The sequence below is a fragment of the Hippoglossus hippoglossus genome, chromosome 9 (genome assembly GCF_009819705.1).
Source record: "Hippoglossus hippoglossus isolate fHipHip1 chromosome 9, fHipHip1.pri, whole genome shotgun sequence".
Lineage (NCBI taxonomy): Eukaryota > Metazoa > Chordata > Actinopteri > Pleuronectiformes > Pleuronectidae > Hippoglossus > Hippoglossus hippoglossus.
The window spans coordinates 12,603,553-12,628,722 of record NC_047159.1 but is presented as its reverse complement, the minus strand read 5'-3'; the positions used below and the strand labels follow the sequence as shown (position 1 = coordinate 12,628,722).

The 25,170-nt window shown below is 42.3% G+C and overlaps 1 protein-coding gene across 3 annotated transcripts in view; it reads left to right on the top strand.

Annotated features, from left to right (window-relative positions):
- pcsk5b (proprotein convertase subtilisin/kexin type 5b) overlaps positions 1–25,170 on the top strand; it is a 78,158-nt gene that overhangs the window by 37,348 nt on the left and 15,640 nt on the right. Inside the window, exons 12-22 of one of the 3 annotated variants that reach the window (XM_034596735.1) lie at positions 2,208–2,396; positions 2,938–3,074; positions 3,408–3,539; positions 3,780–3,882; positions 6,777–6,970; positions 9,755–9,839; positions 11,793–11,896; positions 12,490–12,628; positions 14,156–14,271; positions 22,425–22,527; positions 23,294–23,430. In XM_034596735.1, the coding sequence (XP_034452626.1) occupies positions 2,208–2,396; positions 2,938–3,074; positions 3,408–3,539; positions 3,780–3,882; positions 6,777–6,970; positions 9,755–9,839; positions 11,793–11,896; positions 12,490–12,628; positions 14,156–14,271; positions 22,425–22,527; positions 23,294–23,430 (1,439 nt within the window). Of the gene's footprint in view, positions 1–2,207; positions 2,397–2,937; positions 3,075–3,407; positions 3,540–3,779; positions 3,883–6,776; positions 6,971–9,754; positions 9,840–11,792; positions 11,897–12,489; positions 12,629–14,155; positions 14,272–15,817; positions 16,265–22,424; positions 22,528–23,293; positions 23,431–25,170 lie in introns of those variants that run through there. The other 2 variants (XM_034596734.1, XM_034596733.1) reach the window with 2 other exon arrangements.

Genomic DNA, 25,170 nt, shown 5'->3' with positions numbered 1-25,170 from the left:
TAACCCGTTACACGAGTGCAGCCGTCACCTCGCTGCAGTGTTTCCACACCCTCTGGCTGGCCCCTCGGCCTGCGTTTGGTAATGTCTGTCTGCAATCGCTCGCCTCACTCCACTTGGGGCACGCACCGGAAAAAAAAAAAAGTGTGTGTGTGTGTGTGTGTGTGTGTGTGTGTGTGTGTGTGTGTGTGTGTGTGTGTGTGTGTGTGTGTGTGTGTGTGTGTGTGTGTGTGTGTGTGTGTGTGTGTGTGTGTGTGTGTGTGTGTGTGTGTAATCAGACTGCTGGTAATCAGCTGTGCATCTGCGCTGCTCCGTCCCATGCGTACGGTGCAGTTATCTGTGTTGTGTCATAGAGAAGCCAGAGCTGTGATATCAGCCCCAGACTCCCCCAGCCGTCACTGCTGTCCGCTCTCCAAACAGTCCTCGACCACCTCCAGGAAAAATCTGTTATTCATTCCATCAGGTCTGCTTGAGCGCGTGTCATTTTCTTGTGTGTATTTTTTTTCTTTTTCAATGGTTTTAATGTAAATTGTTTATATGGACTGTTTTTTCACTCGAGAACTGGCTGGTCGACCTTCTATTATATAATAATCAGAAATGGAGAAAGTGGCTTGGATTGTTTATCTGCCGGCGTTATGGAGAAACAATTCATAACCCACTGCTTCCAACAATGAATCACTTTCTCTCCTCACACACTGACTCACTGATCTGATTGATGATTGACAGGTGAATTTGATGCACTAGTGTTGCTAATTTAATCAACATTTCCCAATGGAAATTGCTTTTTTCTCGATGGCTAATTTTGGGTTTGGGGTTTTTCACAAACAAAATGTATTTTTAGCAGGAATTAATAATTCATGGAATGGTCTCACTATCGAGGCAATCGCTTAACCATCATTTCAGATGGATGCATTCATGCTAGAAGGAATCAGCTTTATGTTTAAAGCTGCTGTTTATGATTTTCTAAACTTAAACTGCTTTCAGACCGGTACTGAACTCCAGGTAATCTTCTTCGGAGGGTCTGCTTGAGAGAACGCAAATGTCCGAGTAAGAAGCTCTCGAGTTTCTCCTGCCAGGCTTCTGTAAAAAAACGAAAAAGATGTCAAGCAAGCGTTTGGTAATAAGGTCTGACCTGGTGTCGATGTGTAAACAAAAACATGTGGTCTCTACAGTGGAATTAATAGGTCATGTCCTCATAGGTCCACCCCTCACCTTTACTCTTGGTCTCAATCCTTGACCAAAGTGTGAGGAATAATTTCTAAGAAAAAGAAAGTTGATGCACAAAAATGGTTTTTACCAGTTGGTAATTATCTTGGCATTTTATCACTTAGTCCCTAAACATGTCATCATACTTTGATTGTATCCCTGACAACGGGGAATCTAATAACAGTTTCCTATAGAGGATCAAACAGCCACTGGTGATAATTATCTTTCAAGTCTCTACCAAAGAAAGAAATAGAATGAATAATAGTGATCCATTAATGGGTAATATTGCCAGCAAGTATAATTCAGCAGCTCTGCTCTAGTCTCCAGTGAATAACCTCTGAGTGTAATCCAGTGCTGCAGTGAATAATGTGTGGAGTTGGCTCAGCGGCCGTGCAGCAGTAACGTACGACTCTCTAAAGCCTCACTCTGGCAAGATGGTATTCATTGTCCCCTGCACCGGACCTGTCCACGTTTAGACTTTTTTTGGGGTATTGTATCGTTGTTATATTAGATCATAGTGCAGATGTTATTCAAGGGCTGGTTGGATGTTTGCGTTGGCTGTTGGGCGATCGTTCTACTGCTGAGCTCTGCATAGCAGACTGAATAAATCATGCTCTTTGTCTTTCTTATCGTCCTCATGCTTCTTGGTTTCTTTGACTGGTTGAGGTTTAACAAATGGAAAAACCTTGACATGGGCTTTTGTGCGTGCTCTTTTGTTTTTGGATTAGGTTAGATCAAAAAAGAAATGCGTGTGATTGCTTTGAGGGGTGCCTGGGTGTAGTGAAACATGTTATTGAGTGTTATGTTATTCAGTAACTGCGTGTTTGGCAGGAGCTGACAGGACAGAATGTCTGGATGTAGTGAGACCACCACAGTCCCCCCCAGCCTCATGCCCCGAAAAAGGGCAAACACAGTAAAGGAATATTCAGCCGCTGATTCTAGTAGCATTCTTGTATTTTCTACTAATGTCTACCTTCTTCGTTGGTTTCCATCCTGTCCTGCAGAACCATCCGACCAGAGCACGTGGTTCGGTCTGTGTACAAGGCGACAGGATGCACCGACAACCCCAACCACCACGTGATCTACCTGGAGCATGTGGTCGTGCGTATTACAATCACACACCCTCGCCGTGGAGACCTGTCCATCAACCTGACCTCACCCTCAGGGACCAAGTCTCAGCTGCTCGCCAACAGGTAATCGTCATATCACATCACCAGACAATAAAACCGATTTGTGTTTGTCTGGATTTTGTATTTGTTCTTATATTGTCAGTTTAAGTAGCTCAGAACTCAGTTTCTCTGCAGTGACATCGAAGAAGATGTGATGAATAAAAGGGTTGAATAATTAGATAAATGAAAGCTTTCTGTATCACATTTAAATAAATGAAGCATCATTATGTGGATTCACTAGTCTATGCTTTCTAAACAATAATTTTGATTTGCTAAAACTCCTCAAAATACATCCTCCTCCAGGGGATTGGAAACTGAAAGCGGTGTAAGCACTGTATGTGCACAGGCCCGGTTGACTCCAGATAAACCACAGTCCTCTTCAGTGTTTGTCCCCAGCTCATTAGAGGCTGTGATTTTCTTGGTTGAGTGGTTGAAACGGTTTGTTCTGGCAATTGCGACACTTGAGCCGTTTCCTCATCTGATATCATTGTGGGATAATACTGTGTGTGTGTGTTTACGTGTGTGTGTGTTTGTTTACGTGTGTGTGTGTATTCCTGATATGCAGGTTGTTTGATCACTCCATGGAGGGTTTTAAGAACTGGGAGTTTATGACCACCCACTGCTGGGGAGAGAAGGCAGCAGGCGACTGGGTCCTAGAGATCTATGACTCCCCTTCTCAACTCCGCAGCCAGAAAGTGCCTGGTACGACAACATCATTATTTATTTAATGAAAAAAAATCATGAGTTTACCCACACCCTTATTTAATGTTAAATACACACATATAAATACACACACACACACAATGAACTTATCTGCCGAGAATGACGCACTAATTAAACAACATAATAAAGTCTCTAATGGAGAGCAGCAGTTTCTAAAAAGGTCGATCCCAGGTAACTCGTGCCTAGTTCTAATGGTTTTTCATGTAATGTGATCTACAGATATTACCTGAAAACACAGACCTGACTTGATGAAAAGGGGAGCGCTACATATCAACTGTACAAATCAAATTCTTCCTTCTTCCGTCTCCTCAGGCAAGCTGAAGGAGTGGTCGCTGGTGCTGTACGGCACCTCTGTGCACCCATACTCATCTCTGCGCAACGATAAGCCTCGCTCCACAGACATGCTGACGCCCACCGATGAGGAGTTCACAGAGGAGTACAATGGTAAGTGATAAATACAGAGCCGTACTCAGACATGTCCGCCGCAGCAGCCATGTTCTCCTTTGTCGTAAAATAGCATAAGTTTTCTCGGCATATGGTTTTTTACTGCCCTGTGATTATGGCTAATTATTGTGCTGTAACATTTATTTAAGAGCACTGTCATGAAACGTATTGTTTCCATTCAGTCTTAAAATTGGTAAAGTTTTCAGTTTTAAGCTGTTCAAATTCTTTTTGTGTCTTCAGGCCCCTGTGACTCTGAGTGCAATGAGAACGGCTGTGAGGGTCCTGGACCCCATCACTGCATTAACTGCCTCCACTACTTCCTCAAGTTCAAGAACAACACCAGGTCAGACTGCTTAATCAATTAAAATCAATATTGATATTGATCTTGTATCATTATCTTTGTTCTGGAAATATTTTTATTCAAAATCCCAGATGGAAAAAGGCAACATTGTGCCTGTGTTGTGGCCATAACATGAACTTCTAAATACATCTATATTGTTATTTCTATGTTTTGCTTTGTGTTTTTATTCTGGACCAGTAACAAAAAAGAAGCAAGAAATAAAGTAATTGGTGTTCGTGAGAAGCTTTGTGAGGGAATAAATCCCTTTTTATTTTATAGCAGTTGAAGTGTAAGGATAACCAGATCTTAGGCGATATAATGAAAATTAAATAGGTTGAAAATAAACTGACTTTCCTTATAGTACATATGATTTATTATATGGTTTCTCTCAATCTAAAAGTTGTGTTTGAGATACAAATCTACAGATTGAAGAAGGTACATCTGGTCTGTTTTTTTTAAACCACGTGTGATGGTTTAAAGAACGAAGAGAGGGATCAATACGAGCTGATTGGTCTCAACCTGTGAAGTGGATTTAATCAGCTGAAGGCGAAAGTTTTGATTGTGCTTCAAAGAAACATTAGTGCAAACGCCCACTTTACATGAATGGATTTATTAATCAGGATCCCAGCAAGACTTTTGAACCGTGTGAAAGAAACACTGAAAAATAAAAGGAGGGTGTTTGACTGAGGTTCTTATATGGATCAACTCAGCAGACTTGCATTTTAAATCCCCGTAAAACTGCCGTCTCATCAGGATCGCTCTGTTTCCTGCAGACCGCGACACATTTTCCACCATGTAAGGTCAAAGGTTGCAGCTCGTTCCTGTTATTTGATAAGCTTGTAATGTGAATAAGGAAAAGAAGCCGTGCAGGCGGTGGCCTGATTAATCTCACCTTTTCAGTCTGATAACAGAGACGTCGTTTCCTGTGGCTTGTAATATGTTTAGTCTGTCCCTTCCCCCCTGTTAATGATGTGTCTATACGTGTGTGTGTGTGTGTGTGTGCGTGTTTGTGGGTGTGCGCCTGTCGGAGCCCATTAGGATCAAAGTCTGCTGTAATTGCCTTTGTGTCAGCGGGTCTCTGCACTAATAAAAGGCAAACCAGTGCAGGTGCATGTGAATGTGCAAGCTTAGGTGCTGCCTTATCATTAGCCCACTTCAGAGGTGCGCTGCCCTTTTCTGCCACCGCAGGGAGCAATTGATGAGTGAGGATTGTGGGGAGTGGTGGAGGGGAAGAGGAGGGGCAGTGGGGGTGTTTAATGTTCAGATAATTACATCCCCACATATGTGTTTGATGGTCTAGACTCAAGAGGTGAGAAAGACTCTGGAAGGTGTGAGTGTGTTTGTCTGTGAGGACAGCAGCCAGAATTTTAGGAACACTCAGGTGATGAGATGAATGTTAAGGAACTTATTTTCATGAATAAAATAAAGTTTGATGGGAAGAATTATTTAATTTGTCCACATTTTGATAAAATATACCTTGCATTTTCTTGTCTTAAAAATGTTCCAATTTAACCAGCAACATTTGTTCTAAAAACTACGATGACCATGATGAAGAAAAAAATATCTGATATTTTGACAATGAAGTCGTAATATTAAGACAAAAAAGTTGTCATATTACGAGAATGTTTATAATTTAAAGAGAATAAAGAAAAAATAACTTTTTTCAAGAAGCAGCAAGGACAAGTCATTGTGAAACTGTGAAAGCCCTTTGAGTAGCACGCAGTAACCGTGGAAGGGTGTGTATCAGTCTATTTAACGCATTTGTAAAGTAGCTGCATTTTGAATCTGCTTTATGCGCAGGGAATGTAACTGACGTTTTGGGTGTACTCACTTTTTCACCTCCAACTAAATAAGTCTTTTTACAATCCTTGTGAAGCAAATGTCGCCACATCCTCAGATTTAAGTAATTCATTTGTCGACTGAAATGTAATCAGAGTTTATGGAAATTATGGCGCAAAATACAAATGAGTATCGCAGCTTGCAGAGTTGCATTGTAAAAAAATGTAATTCAGCTTTAAATAGCTTTTACCACAATTTCAAGGTCTCAATCATCTGTTTGCCCTGACAGCATGGTCAGGGAATTTCTCTTCTCACATGTAGCGTTGTCCCCGGTGTAGGCGTTACATTGTGTTGTTGAAATAATCATAGTTCAATCATTTCAGTGTAGCAGAGAGCCGCGTGGAAACTGGATGACAAACACAGTGTGTACTGCACATGTGGATTATGTGTTTCAAACGCGCCATATGTGTTTCTTGGCATAAAACTCTGCAGTGTGTGAATACGGCTTAAGGTGCGTGTGTGTGTTTGAGTGTGCCTGTATGTGTGTGTTTTGTGCTCTTGAGGATTTTGGAGATCCTTTCACCTTAGAAAAGGAGCCTTAGGGTGAAACGTGGGGTGACGGAGGCCTGTGGATTTATCCAACAGATGTTACACCTGTTCACCATATAGCACGCATACACACACAGGCATGCACACACACTCTCCCCTACATGTCTGTAGCTCTTCCCAATTATGTGCATTGATACAGGGGAAAATACATTTACATTTTCAATAGCTTATTATAAAAAATATATCATCTTTAATTCAACAATTTTACTTGAGCTGTTGTTAATAATAACACACAGCGGAGTCACCTCACAATGCTCTCACACAAGAGACATGTGTTTTGGTCTCTGGCATATGTTTTACATTTTGAGCCTCTTAACATAAGCTCATTCAAGCTGTGTGATCGAGGTTGTTAACTGTGGAACAAAGAGGCCGATTTAGTCTTTATTATAATGTGGCTGGAGTAGACTGAAGTCGGAGTAATCTACCACCTGAACAAATCTATAAAAAGTACAAATCTTCCCTGTCTTGTGTTTCACATTTGTGACACTCGTTTCTCTCTTTTCCTCCAGGATGTGTGTGTCTGAGTGCCCCAGCGGCTTTTTCCGTGACGATAGGAAGCGCTGCAAGAAGTGCTCCTCGTTGTGCGAGACCTGCGTCGGGAGCCGTAGTGACCAGTGTACCACATGCAGGAGCGGCTTCCACCTCAACGAGGGATCCAACGCATGTGTGGCCAACTGCGGTGACGGCTTCTACCTCGACCACGGTACGTTTTCACTGCCGGCTGCACTGGCTCTATACAATGCACGAGCTCTTATCTAAATGAGTGCACATGATTGCGCAGCATGCAGTCAGGAATTACTTTCCATTCCGTTTGTTTTCTTTCCTCATTCCTTGACACCATCTTTGGGGGTTTTATTAGCTTATTCTGACTTCAATAGCAATTTTCTCCTTTGCACCTGTTTTCTTATAATTTAACAAACAACAAACCAGACTTTAATGATCTCGGCACCTGCAGCCAAAACAGAGGCTCCCTCATGATTGCCCATTGTACCCAAGGACACTGATTTGTCCTAGTGAGTCCATTGTCACTCTGCTGTCCATCGATTATATTGTCAAGGTCTGAACTCCCTCAAATGAGGGTGTTACAGAGTGTATTACTCAGATTGAGGGAGGTCATTTATGAATAGGACAATGTCAACATTTCAAACAAACTGGGATTTTAGAGTGTTTGCTGTGGAGCTGCTACTCGAGGATATGATTTCTGATATAATCACTGTATTTCCTTGAATAAAAGTGCAGCTATATACACAAGTAAACTGCCTGCCAGGACTCTACAGTAAGAAGCCGTGCATCTTCAGGTGCCGCAATAACAATAAAAGCCTTATTTAAACAAATTAATCGATTCCGTAAACAGAAAAACAAGAGTGCTTTTACTATGAAACAGATACAGGAAGTGTTGCAAATGTTTATGTTTGTGACATATTGGACTGATGAACATTGAACTGGTGAACGATCATATTCCATGGCCAGTATCGGTCATACTGTACACACTTCACTTCATTGCACAATCCTTTTTCTAGTGTCTATAATATATTTTATATTGTTTGCTACTGTTTACATTTTTATATTTATGCTTGCACTAAACACACCACAGCGAATCCCTTGTATGTGTAAACCTACTTGGGAATAAACCCAGATTCTGATTCTATTTTGCTGTGAGCAGTGTGCGGTACGTTGAGAAAATGGTAGAGACCCCGACTCTCTAGAAGAGCAGGGAGGTGTGTCGCACGCCGGCAGTGTGTCCGCTCTAACCTGGTAACATGGGGGACCTCATTAAAATGCATGCTCATGTATCCCATGGCCACGGCGTAATGAGATGTTTTTTTTCTTCACCAGATTAACGTGAAATAAAGCAGATCTATAGGAGGATTTTTTTTTGAATTCTGTTTACGGGAAGTCATGTGTTTTATAATGAGCACAGTGCAATGTTGGAAACGCACACACACGACTAAATGTATGTCTTGTGTTGGAGATCCAGCCTGGATGAAAGTGAAGCAGGAATGAGAGACTGGAACTATGTATATCTTATAATTATGTCTATATATTGGTTTGCAGCCAAGACAGTGTGAGTCCTGGCAGCTCGGAGAGTTTCTGGCAGCAGATCTGATGTGATTTGATCCAAGTTCAATCATAACATTTCAGCAGGCCAAGATGTAGTGGATACTTCTTTCCTTTGAAATGTTGGCGCTGCTGAGCTTTGTGTTGCGTTAAATGAGCTATCGAGAGTCTATTTTGTCTTTGTCAGTCTGCGCTGAACTCCTGCCGCTATCAACACACGGACTCGTTTGTTACTGGTCCAGATAAACTTTTTTAAGAGAAGCTAACATGATGATACACTGGGTCCTGTTGGCTGCAGGATGTAGGTCATGTGCTGCCATCAACATTATTAAGTGTTAAATCCGACTTTTGTGTCAAAAAGTAAAAAATTATATTTGGTATTCCGTCATGGTTTCCTTATTGATTATTAGCTCCGCTATGTTTTCATCTGTGTTTGTTTGTTAGTGTGCAGGGTCTCACAAAAACTACTCCACCATGAAAGTTTGTGCAGGGATGGGGCATGACCCAAAGAAGAACACATTAGATTCTGGCTTGGATTCGCATTAGGGGGCGCATCCAGGATTTTTGTTTCTCTAACATAGCAAGCCATTTCAAAACATTTTCACAGATTTCTGAGAGAATGGATCTAAATTGAAATGGATCTGCACCAGGTTTCACACACTTTTCAATATCAGCCCCCTAAACATCCATGAGTTATTCCCTGGAAAATGGGTGAACATGTCAAATATATGAGTAACTTACCCTGTCAGCCCTAATTCCGGCCTCCAGTTCTTGACTGGTGTAGGAAATATGGCCTGGGAGGTCTGTCTGTGACCTGTCCTGAATCCACCCTAAAGGATTTTCAGATTCCTGAACATTTAACCCTCAATCCCTCAAATTACTCTCCTCCCCTCTCAGCTCTGATCATTAAGCTTTCTATACAAAACCATCAAGGTTGTTTTAACAATATTTTGGGAAGGTTTAGCTCAATAGTCAGAGTCTACTCTTAGACAGTTTCCCACGAGTAATAAATCATGTTCACGCATCTTTTCGTCCACCCTTATTGCTGCTGAACTCAGACGTGTCCATTTGCGTTGTGTCAAAGCGGGTCATTGCCTTTTGAAATATTCATCTACATTCCATCCTCCCTCTCCAACACTACAATCTTCTTTTTCATCCCTGCAGCTCTAGCCTTTTGACATTTCCGCTCTCCCCCCATCTCTCTCCCCACCTCCTGCCTTTTGTCCTCCTGTTTTCCTCATAAGCCCCGTTCTCCCACTCATTCCCGTCTTTTATTCCTCCTCCACCTTTCTCGCTGCTCTTTCTCAATCGCTTCTCCTCCTCTTCATCATTGTCTTACTCATCTGCTCCCCCTCTTCGTCTCGAATGCAACCAGACTTCTGGATCTTATTAGCCTCTGTTTGTGACCGGCTCACCCTGTGTCTTCCAGATTCCAACATTTGCAGGAGATGTCCGGAGAACTGCAAGAGGTGCAACAGCTCCAATATCTGCACGGAATGTAAACCTGGGATGAGGTAAACTGGAAGTCACACTGAACAGTGCCTGATAAGTTAGAAACATTTTGCTGATTTTAGTTGACTGTTCCTATATAACTTGCAACTATACATCTTACGAAATGCCTGTGCTTTAAGTTGTAATGCTTTAGCTGGAAATACTGCAGAAACATTTAAAATCACTCTGCATTCCATCTTAAGAGCATTTGTTTGGAGGATTTGCCTCAATGCTATTTTGAAATGAAAGTTGTTCGGTGGCCCCGTTTGAACCGCTTGAACTCGACAGGTGTTGAAGGAAGTGCTTTTGGGATGGTTGTTCAATGTCGGAAACAGCTTCTCCCTGCACCTCTCTGATGTTAGAAAAGGAGGCTGCTGCATCTGGTGGTTTTGTAACTGTGTGAAATTAACAATGAGACATTTTGCAGCCACTTCACGCAGCAAATCTCTCCAGGTGTGAGGATGTGAGAGAGTTAGCAGGAGGTCTATGTTGCTCAGGGTGCTTTTTTGTGTTTTTTTTTTTTCATTTGACTGTTGGCGTGCACATGCCCAGTGTGCGTGAGTGGTCCCGTGTTATGTGTTTTCAGGCGTAGTTAGTATGTGGATTAACACTGACACTAAGCCAGTGTGGACAGAGATAGTTTTAGTTTGAAAATGCTATTTTCAAATGAATACGTAGTGTGGATGTAGCCTGATTGGAAAAATCCTCCTAACATCCAGACCCGCTGGTATAAATCACAGCTTTCCTCCAGTAGGTTTATCATTACAGTCAGCTAACTGTCATACAAGGACACACAGCTCAGGTTTTGTATGTTTGTCATTGTTGTGGTTTGTGGATAAAAGAAAACATTTTAGCGTTGCAGGAATGCGGTGCTGCTAATGTAGACCAGCACTTTGTGTTACATTGTGGTTTGGATTTGCAGCATGAACCAGTGGGGCCGGGGCCTCCCAACTCTTTTACTCTCGGGACCCAATTGAGTAAACCGAGTTTCACCCTGTGACCCTCGCTTATTAAAGCCCACATATACTCGTGTCATGCGGAGACCCACAAGAAGCGGAGCCGTTGCCCATTTTGGGTTGTGCTACTTTGAAGAGCCTTCAGATCTAAGCCGTTTAGTTATCCATGCAGACAGGTTCCAGTTCACTTTCTGGCCACTTCCATAACAGCCCTTTTTAAAACCGCTCCAACTACACTTGACCTGACAGAGGATCGGGCGTTTCAAAGTGCTGGAATTCTAATAGGTTGTGAAGGAAACACTTGTGAAGCGTTTAAAACATATTGTGGTCTTGAACCTGGCTTCAGTCGTTCAGTGTAGCCAGAGGTTTAGGCAGAGACACTTGTAAGCCATAATTTCCTGCGTACTCCATGTGAGACCACAGTGAGACACGCACATTCTCACACAACTCTCCCGTCTCCCATTCATTTCACCATTCAAGGTCGGTTAGGAGCCAGGGAGGAAGAGAGGAGCAGGCGAGTTTGTTTCTGGGAAACGTTCGCTAACAGAGACCAGCTGTTTTTCAGTTCAGTGCAGCGAGCTCACCAACCTGTCCTCGCTGGGATTTCACACAAGTGACTTTAGAAGCTCGGCACCTACTTCCTTACTGACCTCTGACCCCTCACATCTGGCACTCCTAAGATCTGTCTTTGTCAGAGAGCAAAGGATTTCCTCTGATTGCACTTGAATCTAGAAGATGTCAGATTCCTGTTCAAGAGTCAGAGAGTGAGCTGAAGTTCAGCTGCTAACGTCCACACCCACACAGTGTTACCGGTGCTGCAGTGTTCTGTCATTCTTACGAAATATTTGACATTGTACATCAGCAGCTGGCCGTGTGTCACAGGCAAACTTTAACTGGTTGTTTTCTTCTGTTTTCTCTTAAACTTACTTGTGTTTGCTTTATGTTGCTGCTTAAAAGACTTTACTAGTTTTACTATGACGTAACGAATATGTGTCTTTTTTTTTATCTTTCTCCTCCCAGTCTTCAAGGAAACAAGTGTCAGATGACCTGTGACCAAGGGACTTACTACAACGGCCACAGGCGGACTTGTGAGCCCTGCCATCGGGCCTGTGCCACCTGTGCAGGTAGGAAGTCGAAAGCCAGCGATAAAGCACAGTTTGCCTTTCACATATAGAGCCCAGCAGGAGATCGGGGGGGGGTCAGACAAGTTCACAAAAACAGGAAACTGTCCGGAACATTCAGTCGAGGGGTGTCGTCTGGGTAGAGCAAGCTGGAGGCAGGACATGACGTATATATCCACTGCGGAAATCATGCTTTTGTTTATGACACATGGAAAATGGCTTTGGCCCTTTTTCATCAACAGCTTTTGAATTTGAATCTTTGTCTGAGTTTTCTACGTGTTCAACGCTTCTTTTCGCAAGTTATTTTTATTTATTTGTTTCAGTTTTGTATCTGTTGCTTGTTAGATTCGTCATTAACAATATGAATAGTTACTGAAAATGTCCAGAGCAAGTGACTTGGACATTTGCGTTCTCACATACAGCCCCTCCAGAAAAGTTAGGGTTAGGGGTTAGGGTTACATAGAGTTACATTTGCTCTCAGACAGCTTGTACTTGAACGGTTTTGCAGCCACAAGGATAAAAGAACATGTTTTGTGTATCATCTGATTTTAAATGCCTTTACAACATCTCTGAAGTGCATGTTTCTTGTCTTCCAGGCACAGGTATAGAGGCGTGCACTAAGTGTGCAGAGGGCTACTTACTTGAGGACTGGCGGTGTGTGTCAACATGCAGCACCGGCTACTACCTGTCAGAGCAGACCTCAGACAATGGGCAGGTGCAGAGGTCCTGTAAGAAGTGAGTCAGCACGTCCGCACCGCAGGGATAAAACCTTTACATCTCAAGTCCCAAGAGATGATTGAAGAAATCTTGAGATTGTGCAAATTTCCAAACTCCAGTTTAACCTTCTCCTAGCACAACTTGTCCTGTCTGCAGTGCACAAACTCTGCATTTCCCAGTAGTCCATTTTATAATTTAACATTCTGAGAGAGTTTTCAGAAGATGATTCAGACGCTGACATTTCCAATAAAACGGACAATTTATACCTGTTTTTACAGCCGGGACTCAAATAATAACTAGAAGGACACTCAGGGAGCACATACCTCTGTCAAGGCTGATTGGCCACTTAATCATCTATTGAGATGGGAGACATAACCCATGTGCACGGAAGGTTTCTGCAAACGTCTTCCCTAAAAGAATATCCATTCTCTAAAAAAGTGGAAGGAATATTTGTTACTGTACAGTAACTGAGGAAAGATGACCCTCCTAAAAACACTTAATTTGATTCACAAAATCAAGATCATTATCTGGATTCTCACAAAATGTCACCTGTTCATAGATATTGGCACTCATGCCTAAATTTGTTAGCTAAAGAAAGCTCCATTATTATTTGAGAAATGTTGCAATGTTTGTAAGTGGAAATAAATTCCTGCATCTGCCCTCTGATCTGGATCCAAACCAATATTGAATGGATCCTTCCCTGACCCATGTCGCATCATTCCAACAGGTTTTGTGGTAAATCCGTCCCGTAGTTTTTGTGTAACTCTGTTCAAAACGTAACAGAGGTGGTATTGACTGTAACAATTAGAGGAAATGTAAGCAGCAAACCTACTCTAGTGAATTTTATCCATTTGAAGTTGACTGTAGAAGCATGAAACTGCATGTGTGAACCTGTATTATTGAATAAACATGTTGTCCAAACAGTTCTTCTGCTTCACTAACATGAACCTGGGTGAGGAGACAGACATACTCATTCAAACATACTCATTTTCTTTTATATGTCTGATGACAGTTTGATGACTACTTTGCCTCCTATCACACCCACAGTCAAACTCCTCCACAGAGTCAGACGTCTTGGCTGCTGCTCTTATCGCTCCCTGTGGTAGACTTGCCTCCCTGCTATTTTTCTCTCCTGCCATGAATTATTTATTGCTCGCTTGACCCCTTACCTCGCTCGAATCCTCGCTTCACTGTCGGCTCCCCTCGGCCTCAGAGACTGACACCAGATCATTTCCATACCCCATTTTCACACCAGTGGGGCGGTAAATGCCAAATTTTGGCCTTTGGTGCATAAAGTTTTATTTCAGATATTTTTTCTCTTCCCTACTTTTTGTTGTGATAACGTGTTCAAAATTCACTCTCTCACCTAACTTGAAAACTTCCAGGTCTTTCTTGATTGTTGCTCACACAAGCGCGCACACGCTGAACAGGCCAAAACAATGGAGCTCAGTCAGTGAAAGATTTATCCTCAAAGAACTTTCAGCGAGGATATGTGATCACAGTTCAGCAGAACAGCATCTAATTCTTCTACCCAACCATCGACAGGTGTGACCATAGCTGCTACGAGTGCTCGGGGCCCGGAGAGAGAAACTGCAGCAGCTGCGTCAGTGGTTACAATCTGGAGGCAGGAGCCTGCGTGGTCAGCACCATCTGCAAAGATGGTGAGTTGTCAGCTTTCTCATCTATAAAATAAGGCTCCCGATGTGTTTATTTGATACTAGTTGCAGTCGCTCTCTCTCTCTCTCTGAGGGAATATATTGTTTATGCATTGACCTTCTCGTATGGTCTTCAGTGAATTTTCTCAAGCACTTAATTGGACCGAGTTGCAGCAAGAATTTTTTTCTCAATTTATAATGTAGTTAATTCACATCAGTATTTTTTTTGCAAAGTGTTGAAGGCAAAAGTTCACAAATTGTGGTTTGAACAATCCGAGCTAATCAAAGCACCAGAATCCTCAGAGGTGTAGATTTACATCTCCGCTCTCTCTGTGACACTCGGGCTATTTTGCATCTCTACTTAAATTAAATTGTGTTCCAAGCCACAGGGAATAGAATGAATGCAAAATGGTTTCTTTATTAAGTAAAAGCTGAGGTTTTTCTTTTTCATCTCCCAGAGCTTTGTACTAACTTCTGGACTAAAATGCCTCAAAGAGATCTGCTGTGGCTTCAGAGCAGGAAGGCGCTCTGTCCTTGCTTTTGCCTTTTTGAGTTTTCCTTCTAAAGTTCTCATTCATGTTCTGCGTAACACTACTAAAAACTGTCTCAGGATTTACCTTCGCACACATTCTTACCTTTTTTATTTTAACATAAACTCACCCCTTTCCTGGTTTACGTCACCCACTGCCGAGGCTGAAAGGTTTATTGAAGCTGCTACTTTTCCTTTTCTTATTTTCATATAACACTCACACATTTTGCAGTTTTTTCACGTGTCCTCCCCGTGTTCTATTTGCTCTGCTTTATGTTCTGGCCTTTTCCAATCTGTGCATGTTTTTCCACTCCCCGGCCGACGCTAGGGTCTGATCAGTTTCCTGTGATTCGCTGCTCTTTCCCTGATCTTTCTAGTTTAAACAAACCTGTGGTGGAGAATTTACCCCAGTGCATGAAGAGAGAAAGTTCTGAGGAGATAAATGTCTTAAATGTGTGACCTTTCTGTTGATGACTACTTTGCTCAAAGTGCACCCTCAGTCTGTTCCCAACCTTCATAACCGGGCTCATATTTGGGGGTGGGGGTGGTGATTGGCAGCTCAAATTGCTGTTGATGAATGAAAGAATTGGCAGACGGTATTGTGAACAGACGGTGGTCCACTTTAAGTTTTCTGTGATGCAAAATGAAAGCAAGTTGTGAATTTTAAAAACCTTCAATTTGCTAATTGTGTGACGTTTGTTTTCTCTCTCTCTCTGTTTTTTTTCCCCCTCCCGAATCTGTTTTCCGTCTCTCCTGACATGGATCCAATCTCTCCACTGGACTACAATCATTTTCCACCTTGATGAACGACACCTGTGATTGGATAAAAAAAAAAAAAAAAAAAAAAAAACTCTTCCTGTTACCTGAATCCTCTCCTGACCAATCACATGGCTCTGCCTGCCATTCAACCATTTCTGATGGTTCTACCGTGTTTGTCTGTGCGTGTGTGTGTTTCCACATGTTTTCCCTCACCCCTCCTTCCAAACTCCCCCCCCGTATCTCTTCTTCCTGGTCTGTGGAAAGCAAATGAAGAATCTTGGGCGGAAGGCAGTTTCTGCGTGCTTGTTAAAAAGAACAATCTTTGCCAGAGGAAAGTGCTGCAGCAACTGTGCTGCAGAACGTGCTCGCAGAAGGGGTGACGGGACGCACTCGCCGGGCGTACAGGGAGTGCAGGGGGGATTGCAGGGGCACAGGGGGCACTCCTCCTTCTCAAGCCCCCCTCCCCCTGCCCACTCATTCACAGTCACATAATTTATAAGAGAATCTGTGCCTCTTAAAGGGACTGCATCGGAGGTGCGATGACAGGACTACAACAAACCTACCTTTTTTTCTGTACTGGGACACACACGTCGTCGGGGTGTAAAATGACTGGGACTTATTTCAAGAACAAACGAGCAAATGAAAACAAAAGTGAAAAACAAAATAAAAGTGTCGGTATTTTGTGACCAAAGCATCGATGCCAAAATAGTTGAACCTTCTTTTCTTGTTGCCAGTGTAGGAAGCATTGCTTAAAGCAGGAGCCACTCAGCCTGCGAAGCTCTGAAAACATCCGTGTGCGTTTTTTATTTTGGCTCCTCTTCCTCCTCTCTTTCCAGTGATAACGCTAAACAGATGGAAAGTGAACATACAGTAGGAAAGGCCCTGGTTTTCCGCCTGTAAATATACGTCTGAGGAAAAAAAGAAGCTCACTGTATTGTGAAAATAATAATGTCTGTCTGGGCTGATTAGGGGAGGGAAGAGAAATTCACACAATTTTATATACATATATATATATATATATATATATATGTGTGTGTGTGTGTGTATATATACAGTATATACACACACACACACACACTCACACACTTATAAACATGAACTCAGACACATTGATCGTAAATCAGCCATCACTTGAAGTTGCGTACGCCGCAGTGTCTCTTTATCGCAAGACTGACACGTGTTACTGACCAAAATCACCTCATTTCATTTATTTTAAAACATGAACCTGCCCTCTCTGAAGTGTGTGTGTGTGTGTGTGTGTGTGTGTGTGTGTGTGTGTGTGTGTGTGTGTGTGTGTGTGTGTGTGTGTGTGTGTGTGTGTGTGTGTGTGTGTGTGTGTGTGTGTGTGTGTGTGTGTGTGTGTGTGTGTGTGTGTAGGAATGCTATTAATTCTTGATGTAAGCCCAGACAGCATTGATTCATTCCAGAGGTACTACAAGACGAGTCGATAGTCATTCCTTCCGGAGTTTTCTGCAGCGGAAGGAAACGCTGCAGCGAGGTATAATGAATTTGTGGTTCTGGGGATGCACCGATGTCTATTTTTCACACCATAGTGCAGATTCTGGAAAGGAAACCTTTACCCAAATAAAAAACAAAACAGTATCGATTCCATCCATTACTGTGACTGAACAATTTAAAGCTCCATTATCTTGCTGTCACTGGGAAAAATAATTGAAATATAACTTGCGTGTATTATAGGGATCTTTTCTGTGAGTTGGTTTGTGACCTTCCAGGTGCTGAAATTTGCCCATTAATTATTTGTAATCTGTGAATGGTGCATCCCTTCATGTTACGGTTCTCTAAATGAAATGGTTTTAGACGTCATTCCATTTTAATGCCATTGCATATCAACTGAAGTATTGTCTCTCACTTTCAACACAGAAGGTCAATGATTGGCACAGACAGTGTTGTGTTGTTATCATGTTTCATCTGCAGGTGAAGGTCTCTGACAGTCAGACGGTAAGCAATCTGTTGTGGTGCAAATCTGAATGTCCAAAATGTAGATGTAAAAAATGTTTGTCGGTAGAACCTGTGCTCCGTCAACCTAAGAGAAAAACAATAGAAAACCAACAAAGAGGCAATCAGTGTGTCGGTAATGTTAATTCATTCTGCACAAATCCAAACTCTCCTCGTGTTGAGCCTGGCACCCTTCAGACACCGGGTTCCTCCACCCGTCTGTCTCTGAGCCTTTCCCCCGTGAGAAGTCCGAGGTCATCCTGGTGTTGCTGATTCCTCACCAAGAACGGCAAAGACAAAATGTTTAAGATTCTTCTTCTGTGTGGGTCCTCACACCTGCAGCTCGAGCATTTACAGTATTAGATGATTTGTTGTACTGTCAACTGGTTATGGTTCTTGATGATTTGTAATAAAGCTTGATGAATCCCCTGTTTTGTTTAACAAAATCTTATTCCGGGTCATTGTTTAAGATGACTTGAATTGACTTTAGATTGTGTGATATTAGAGACACACATACACACTCGCACACATGAACACATGCGCACACACACACACACCCCTCGTATAAAAGCTGTTTTTATTGTGTACCTGTGACATATCTGTGACAATGCATTATTAATGTTACTCAAAGTCCTAGTTTTGAAAATCTTTTTTTTTTTACTTAAGTGTTCTTTATTAAAATGTTTAATCTGTTCATGTTTTTGTTTTCTTTACAGTTTTCATTGATTATGTTGACATTCGTATCATTTCATCCAATATCGCAATATATGACCAGGCCCATAGACGGGAGCCTGACCCTCTAGGTAACCGGTGAAGGGCAGCGAGTTCTGGTCTAATGTGGAGTTTTGGTCTCAAAGTTGTAATCTTTGTATGTTTCTCTGCTGATACCGGAGTGGAGTGCATTGCAGTAATTGAGTCTGGACGAGATAAAAGCCTAATTCAAATGTCAGCATGTACGAAATCAACTCTGTTAGAGGAGGAAGCAGATAAGAAACATCCACACCGTCATTAGTTGTGTTTCAATCTACAAGTTATTTGTTGCTATCTAACAGCCATCTGTGAAATCTGTCACTTCCAGTGATCAGTCTTGATACACCTGCATTATATAGGAGATGTTTTAAAACTCTAAACCAACTGAGATATTGTCAATAAGACTGAAACACGTGTTACAGCAGGACCAGAACAAATTATGCCAAAATCTGTCTCTAGCTGTGCCCACGGCAGAGAAACACGTGATTTAAAAGTGTGAATAGAAATTGAAATGTTGGATGTTGAGGAGAAAAAGAATTGAGGTGAAGGTGTGTCTGTCAGGCTGGTCTGGGAGGATGCACTGGTGACTGGGCGGAGGGACACTTGGGGTGGAGTCTCAGGCATCATTCCACCCAAGCTTACTTGAATTGTCTCTTGGCGACCTGTGATGTGTAGTAAACATGTTTGTGTGACGGCATCAGGAGCTGGGGGGGCATTGGGACCAGGTATGGTGGGTGTCAGTGTGGTATCTGCCAACAGGGCTCTACCTCTCTCCCTCTCTCTCTCCTGGGAGAGTAGACTGTTGATATCTCACAAGGTCGGCCGAGTCCATAACAGCAGAAAACTTTTACTCCCTTGAGTGACAGTCTCTCTTTCTTCTCGGCTCCATTCTTCTCCCCGTCTGGCAGTGGGAGTCCAAAGTGTCTGCTTTTGCTGAGCAGCTTTACATCCCTTGAGAACAGGCTCCCTGTTTGTTTGTTGTGCGTGAGTGAGGGGGAGACTGTGTGTGTGTGTGTGTGTGTGTGTGTGTGTGTGTGTGTGTGTGTGTGTGTGTGTGTCCATACTTATATTTGTAAGGACCATGTTGAGCGTAGACCTTATGGAGTGAGGGAATTTCTGGAAAGTGAGCACATTTTGGCCGGTCCTCACTTGTTCAAAGGGTTGTTTGAGGGTGAGGACTTGGTTTTAGGGTTAGGTTAGGGTAAAGGTGAGGGTTAAGCAGTTAGTTTTGATGGTTAGGGTTAGGGGCTGCCAAATGTAGAGTGTCCTCTCTAAGATAGAAGCACAAGAATGTGTCTGTGTGCGTGAAGGAGAGTGTCGGCGTTTATTGGGAGCTGTTTGAATGGTTTCTGCGGAGCTCTGCTGAATGGGAAGCCACCGCCCGTTGTGTTTGTACACAAAGAAGCTCTTTTGTTTTGAAAGGCACAATTGAGCTTTTCACAGAAAGCAGAGAGAACAGACAACCTCGCGGCTGCCTTAAAGGATGCACGCACGCACGCACGCACGCACGCACGCACGCACGCACACACACACACACACACCGCTCAATCCTCATGCCTGAGCCAGTGTCTGTCACCTTTGTCTAACACAAAGGTAGGATAGGAGACAATGTTTTCACTGCTGCCAAGTGTGAAGCACAAGGTTGGTGAGTGTTTTTTGGGAACTTTTAGTGTCCTGAGTTAATGCAGACAAAGTCAAGCAAAAACATAATTTGTTGGACATTTATTTATTTGTAATTTCACGCATGACTAAAATGATTTTTACTGCTGCAAAGCTTAGTAAGATATCCACCTGGAGTGGGATCACGATTTCATCAGTGCCAGTAACTCAACAATGGCTTTTCCAGGTGTTGAGATTTCTGGCACCCAACTCACTTCATTTCCAGCCTGTGCTCCATGTTGCAACAAAAACATTCCGACCTTCCAAAAACTGTGCACAATTGCAACGTATTGAACAGAGGAAGATGTGACTGAGTCCTTTTATTCTCAGGGGATAAGTAAGCAACTGAAAGTGTTAAAATGTTTCTTCAATGTGCAACAGATAATTCTGCTCTAAGCTCACTTCTCCTTCGTGGAGCTGAGTTGATGATCTGCTGATGTTTCCATCACCTGGTCACTAATACAGCCCATTAAAAGTAATCGCTTATAAAAATGCCTCCTTTTAAGCTTGAATCTGGTAAAATGCTGAGAAGTATTTTCCAACCATCTTTTATCACCTTGTCGTGCTCACGGTCTGAAAAGTCTCCAGAGAGTCGTCAGTGGTGAACCAGAGGAAATACATTTGTGGGTAACTTAGTTTCAAGTCCACATGTCTTTGGAGTGTGGCAGGAAAAGAACCCAGTCCTGGAGCGAGCACACAAACTGTTTGAGTGTAGGTTTTGTAACTTCATGCTTCATTCATAAAAATCAGTTTGTGCTGGTGAGACGATGATTATCTGTATCTCTGAAGGTTCTTGAGTTGTATATGTGTACGTACACAACTGGACCTTTCACCTCTCATCCAAGAAGCTTGGCTCATCGGGGTCCCGTGGGTCAGGGTGTGGGAATGGCTGTTGATACCTTTAAGTTATATAACCACCTACGGCTGTTGTACAATCGAAGAGCCAAAAACAAATCTCCTCTCCTAACCACTAGTTCTTGACCTCGAGTTTGGAGAAGAGAACCATAATGTGAAAAAACTCTGACTGACTTTTTAAACCAATTTTTTTTACGACAGAAGATATGTACAGACTTAATGGTAAAGTGACAAACTCTGTGCTGTACAACTACAATTCAAGAAAGGTTTTGTGTCCATAACAGAATTACTCGTCCTGAGAAAAGATGCTATCAGTTTATATAGAGACAACATTTAACCATCTGGAGTAACAACACAATCGATTTCCACCATTCTAGGTGCCAAAGTGACTTTGGGCGAGATACTGAACCCCAAACTCTCCCTGACAGCTCTATAATTGAATAAAAAGGAATTAAATGAACAAATTTAAATGATACCCTTACATATGTAGAGTTTCCTTGAATGGTGCTTTTGACCCTTTTATATATCTGTTGAGTGGAAAATATTTTTCAGTGGTATTCAGTTCTGATGATGATATTGTGAACATTAAATTGTATAATATGCTCGTTGTTCACTGTGACTCCTGACTGAAGAAACCAGGTGCTCACAAAAGCATGTACATCAGTTTGATCAGGCTAAGAGAATAAAACAGCTGTTCCATTAAAATATATATTTACGTGGTTCTGCTCAGGTGCAACTACGATGTTGCATCACTTTAAATACGGCTGCCACAATGAATTCTGAGAAATGTTCTCCTTTTCTTTTTTAAAGTTTGGTCCAGTTTTTCCTACGCTAAAGGAGATAAGTTAGGAAGCACTGAAGCTCCTTTCCTCATCATTTAGAGAATTCAAACAGCACCAACTATAGCGGCCAGTGAAATACTTCCGGGTCATTTCTCTCAGCTGGGAACCTTGTTAGGGCCGCATGATTTGTGGTGCAGATAGGGGAGGACAGCATTGTAGGTGGTTGATCCTTGGTCAAACCATCTGGACAAAGTACGTACATCACCATTATCAAAAGTCGACTTTTGTTTCCTGGCCTGATGAACTCACTCTCTTATGTTGTGCCATTTGTGTAGGAGTTGTTTTGTTTCCCTGATGTAAAGGTCTAGTTACGTACGTACACATACGCAACTCTAAACAAATCTTGTGTTTTTTGTTTCCTCTGTGTCTTCACTCCCACTTGAGGTCTCTCTCTGTTTTTAGTAAAAGCACACAGTAATTAGAAAGAAGGTCTGAGAGTAATGTTTTCAAACCTGTGAAATGAATTTGCACATTATATAAGATGACAAGACAGGGAGGAAAACAACTGAAAAAAAAAGGGATAATATAGTTGTTATTGTGCAGGAGATGTCGGGAGCCAGAGGATAATGAGCTAGATCTTCAGTGACGTGAAAACAACAAGAAATGACTGGTGGTTATAATTGGTGTAACTATAACATCGTGGCATCAAGTCAAGTCAATCAAGTAAAAGAAGAAAAAAAAAACAGACATATGAGAGCAGTAGGAAGCATTAGGAATCTGGGACACAAATAAAAACAAACATGGAGAAGTCGCTGAGGGAAGTTGTCAGTCAGCGGGTGTGAGGTCATGTTGTTCACTCCTGTCTGCAGGCGAGTACCTGAGCAAACACAAGCAGTGCCACCTGTGTGATGTGACCTGTCTGCAGTGCACAGGTCCGGAGAGAGACGACTGCACCAGCTGCCCCGCATCACGGTGAGGACGCCTGACACGCTGACACCGGGTGCAGTGACACTGGAGGTGCACACACAGCACTCCAATACACTATAGACTGTATGTAAAGATGGACGGCGCGTGTCCACTTCCTCCCACTATTCAGAAATGAAGCCAAAATATCCTGGATTAAAACGCTGCCTTCTTGTGCCGATGGCTTTATTTGGAGCAGGAGTCTGGGCAGTAGCGATCACAGCCTGGCGTTGCGAGGTCCCACCAATAAAAGTGCTCGACCAATCGTCAAACATGACGTTTCACCCTATTTTATAGCTTCTTATAGGAAAAGCAAAAACTTGAACATATTTCAATATTTGACTCACTTTGACTTTTTAGTTTGATCCGTGTCCCATCTACTAACATGGAGTAGGCAAGGTTTATGACCTATACTGATGACAGCCTCCAGAATGCTTTGGCTTCACTTTAGCGGAGCTGTTATGTCGTCCATCTTCATGTACAGTCTAAACATACAGTAGACCCTGAATCCACTTGAACCAAATCCTCTCGATCGTTGTCCTCAAGCTTTCTACAAACACTGATACTAACTAGTCGCCATGGAGTCAAACATACACACGTTGAATAGCTTTGAACTGTTTGTTTGTTTTAAGCTATAAAAATTACTCAAACTTTTCATTTGGCCGTTTGTATTACTGCGTATTTTAAAGGAGCCCTGTCATTATGTGCATGACATATAGTGACTGTAAGGCTGTGGTTGCACGTTGATTCTGAACCAAACCCGACTCCCTCACAGGTTCTTCGATGACGGACACTGCAACATCCGCTGCCAGACAGGGCGCTACTCCATGGGGAGGCAGTGCTACCTCTGTCACCACTCCTGCCACGAGTGTAACGACGACGGACCAGACAACTGCACCAGCTGTGACAGAGGTACACTGGCATTTAAATGAAAATAATATATATTTTGGTATTAATTTGCTCGTAGTCTAAATCAAATTGCTTTAAGCCATGCAGGAGTTCCAAAACCTTTCAGGCCCCCGACTCCCAAAATAACCAGAGAGGTGCCAGAGAGAAAATTGTATTGTATCCTTTGGTGCAATAGATTCACCTGCGGTAACTGTCACCTCAGGGGTTATGTGGGGACAAAAATCACAAAGAGGTTAATGAAGTATTTTTATTAGCTTGGATTTATCTTAATTTAAAAAAAATCCTTGGTAACAATTATGGCTGAAATGTGCCTATTTTAATTGGTTTTACATTATATTTGATTTATTGAAATAACACGACAACCCCCCTGTTTCCCGTGACTCAACGTCCAGGGGGACCAGACCACTAGTTTAGGAACCACTGCAACAAGCTAAAGCGAGACCAGTTAGTGTAGATAAATAATTAATACTTTCTTATGTGCTCCCTCAGTATAAAGCCTGCATGCTCTGAACCTGCACAGGTAGCTTCTTGCTTTTTGCAGAGGTGAGCTGGTGTTTTCCTTTAAAAACTCATCTATCAGGCTCTGACTGGGATGTAAGTGAAATCGTGCTTCTCCATAGCACGGCATGGATCAAGCTAAGGCTCATTTGTGCCAGACTGCACCAATCAGTCCTCTAAAGGTAAATGAATCTAATTAAAGCAGTAATTCAGCCAGGGCCTGCTGACAGATGTGTGTAAGGAGGCAATCAACCATTTGTTTGTTGTTTACTTGTTGTTTCCTCCCTTTGATGATCGAAAAATCGAACCTGATGGTACGTTTAACAATCTAAGGATCGGCCGTTCCAAAGACCATTAAAAAAAAAAAGAAAACCTTAATCATTGTTCATCCGTGTAAAAAAACAACGTGATAAATCCCGGATGTCATTAGAGGCTCACAGCTGAAGAAATATCAGCCTAAAGGTGGTAGTAACAACTGTGTTTATCACGGCGTCACAGACAGTGTTATGGCTGTCAGAACGAATGTATTTACACTAGGGAGATTCTGTTACACACACACACACACACACACACACACACACACACACACACACACACACACACACACACACACACACACACACACACACACATGCTCCCCCACTCTCAATTAGCCAGCAAGTTTGTCAGACTGTGTTTGCAAATGTGGTTCCATTTAATTGCAGGTCTGTCTGAGGTTCAATGAGACATAACAAAAATAACATGAAGAGATCCTCCATCTGTCTCTCCCCGTGTCATTTCTCTCTCAAAACAAGCACTCTTATCTTGGCCAGTCACACACGCACACACGCACACGCACACACACACTGACACATGCTGAGCAGATAATCTTTGAGACTGACCTCAGAGAGTTTTTACACCCCTGCTGTCTGTGGAGAGCGAAAAAGTGAAAGAGCTGCAGAAGTGAGTATAACCATGAACAAGGAGGGTGATGAAGAACAAGATGTTACTAATAAAAAATATGAAAGTTTCCATTTAAAAAAGCAGATACACACCAGCCCAGACCTGCATGAAATCCCAGTCACACAAGGTTTTGTTCGATTTCTAGGGAAGCAAAGAATTTTACAAGCAATTGAATACCTACTTGTTCAATTAAACCGTAATTAAATTATTAACATTAAAAATTTTGGAATTATTGATTCCCCCTTGTTTATATTTCCAATAGGTTTAGTCATGTCCAATATCAAAAACCTTTTAGGGCTCAAA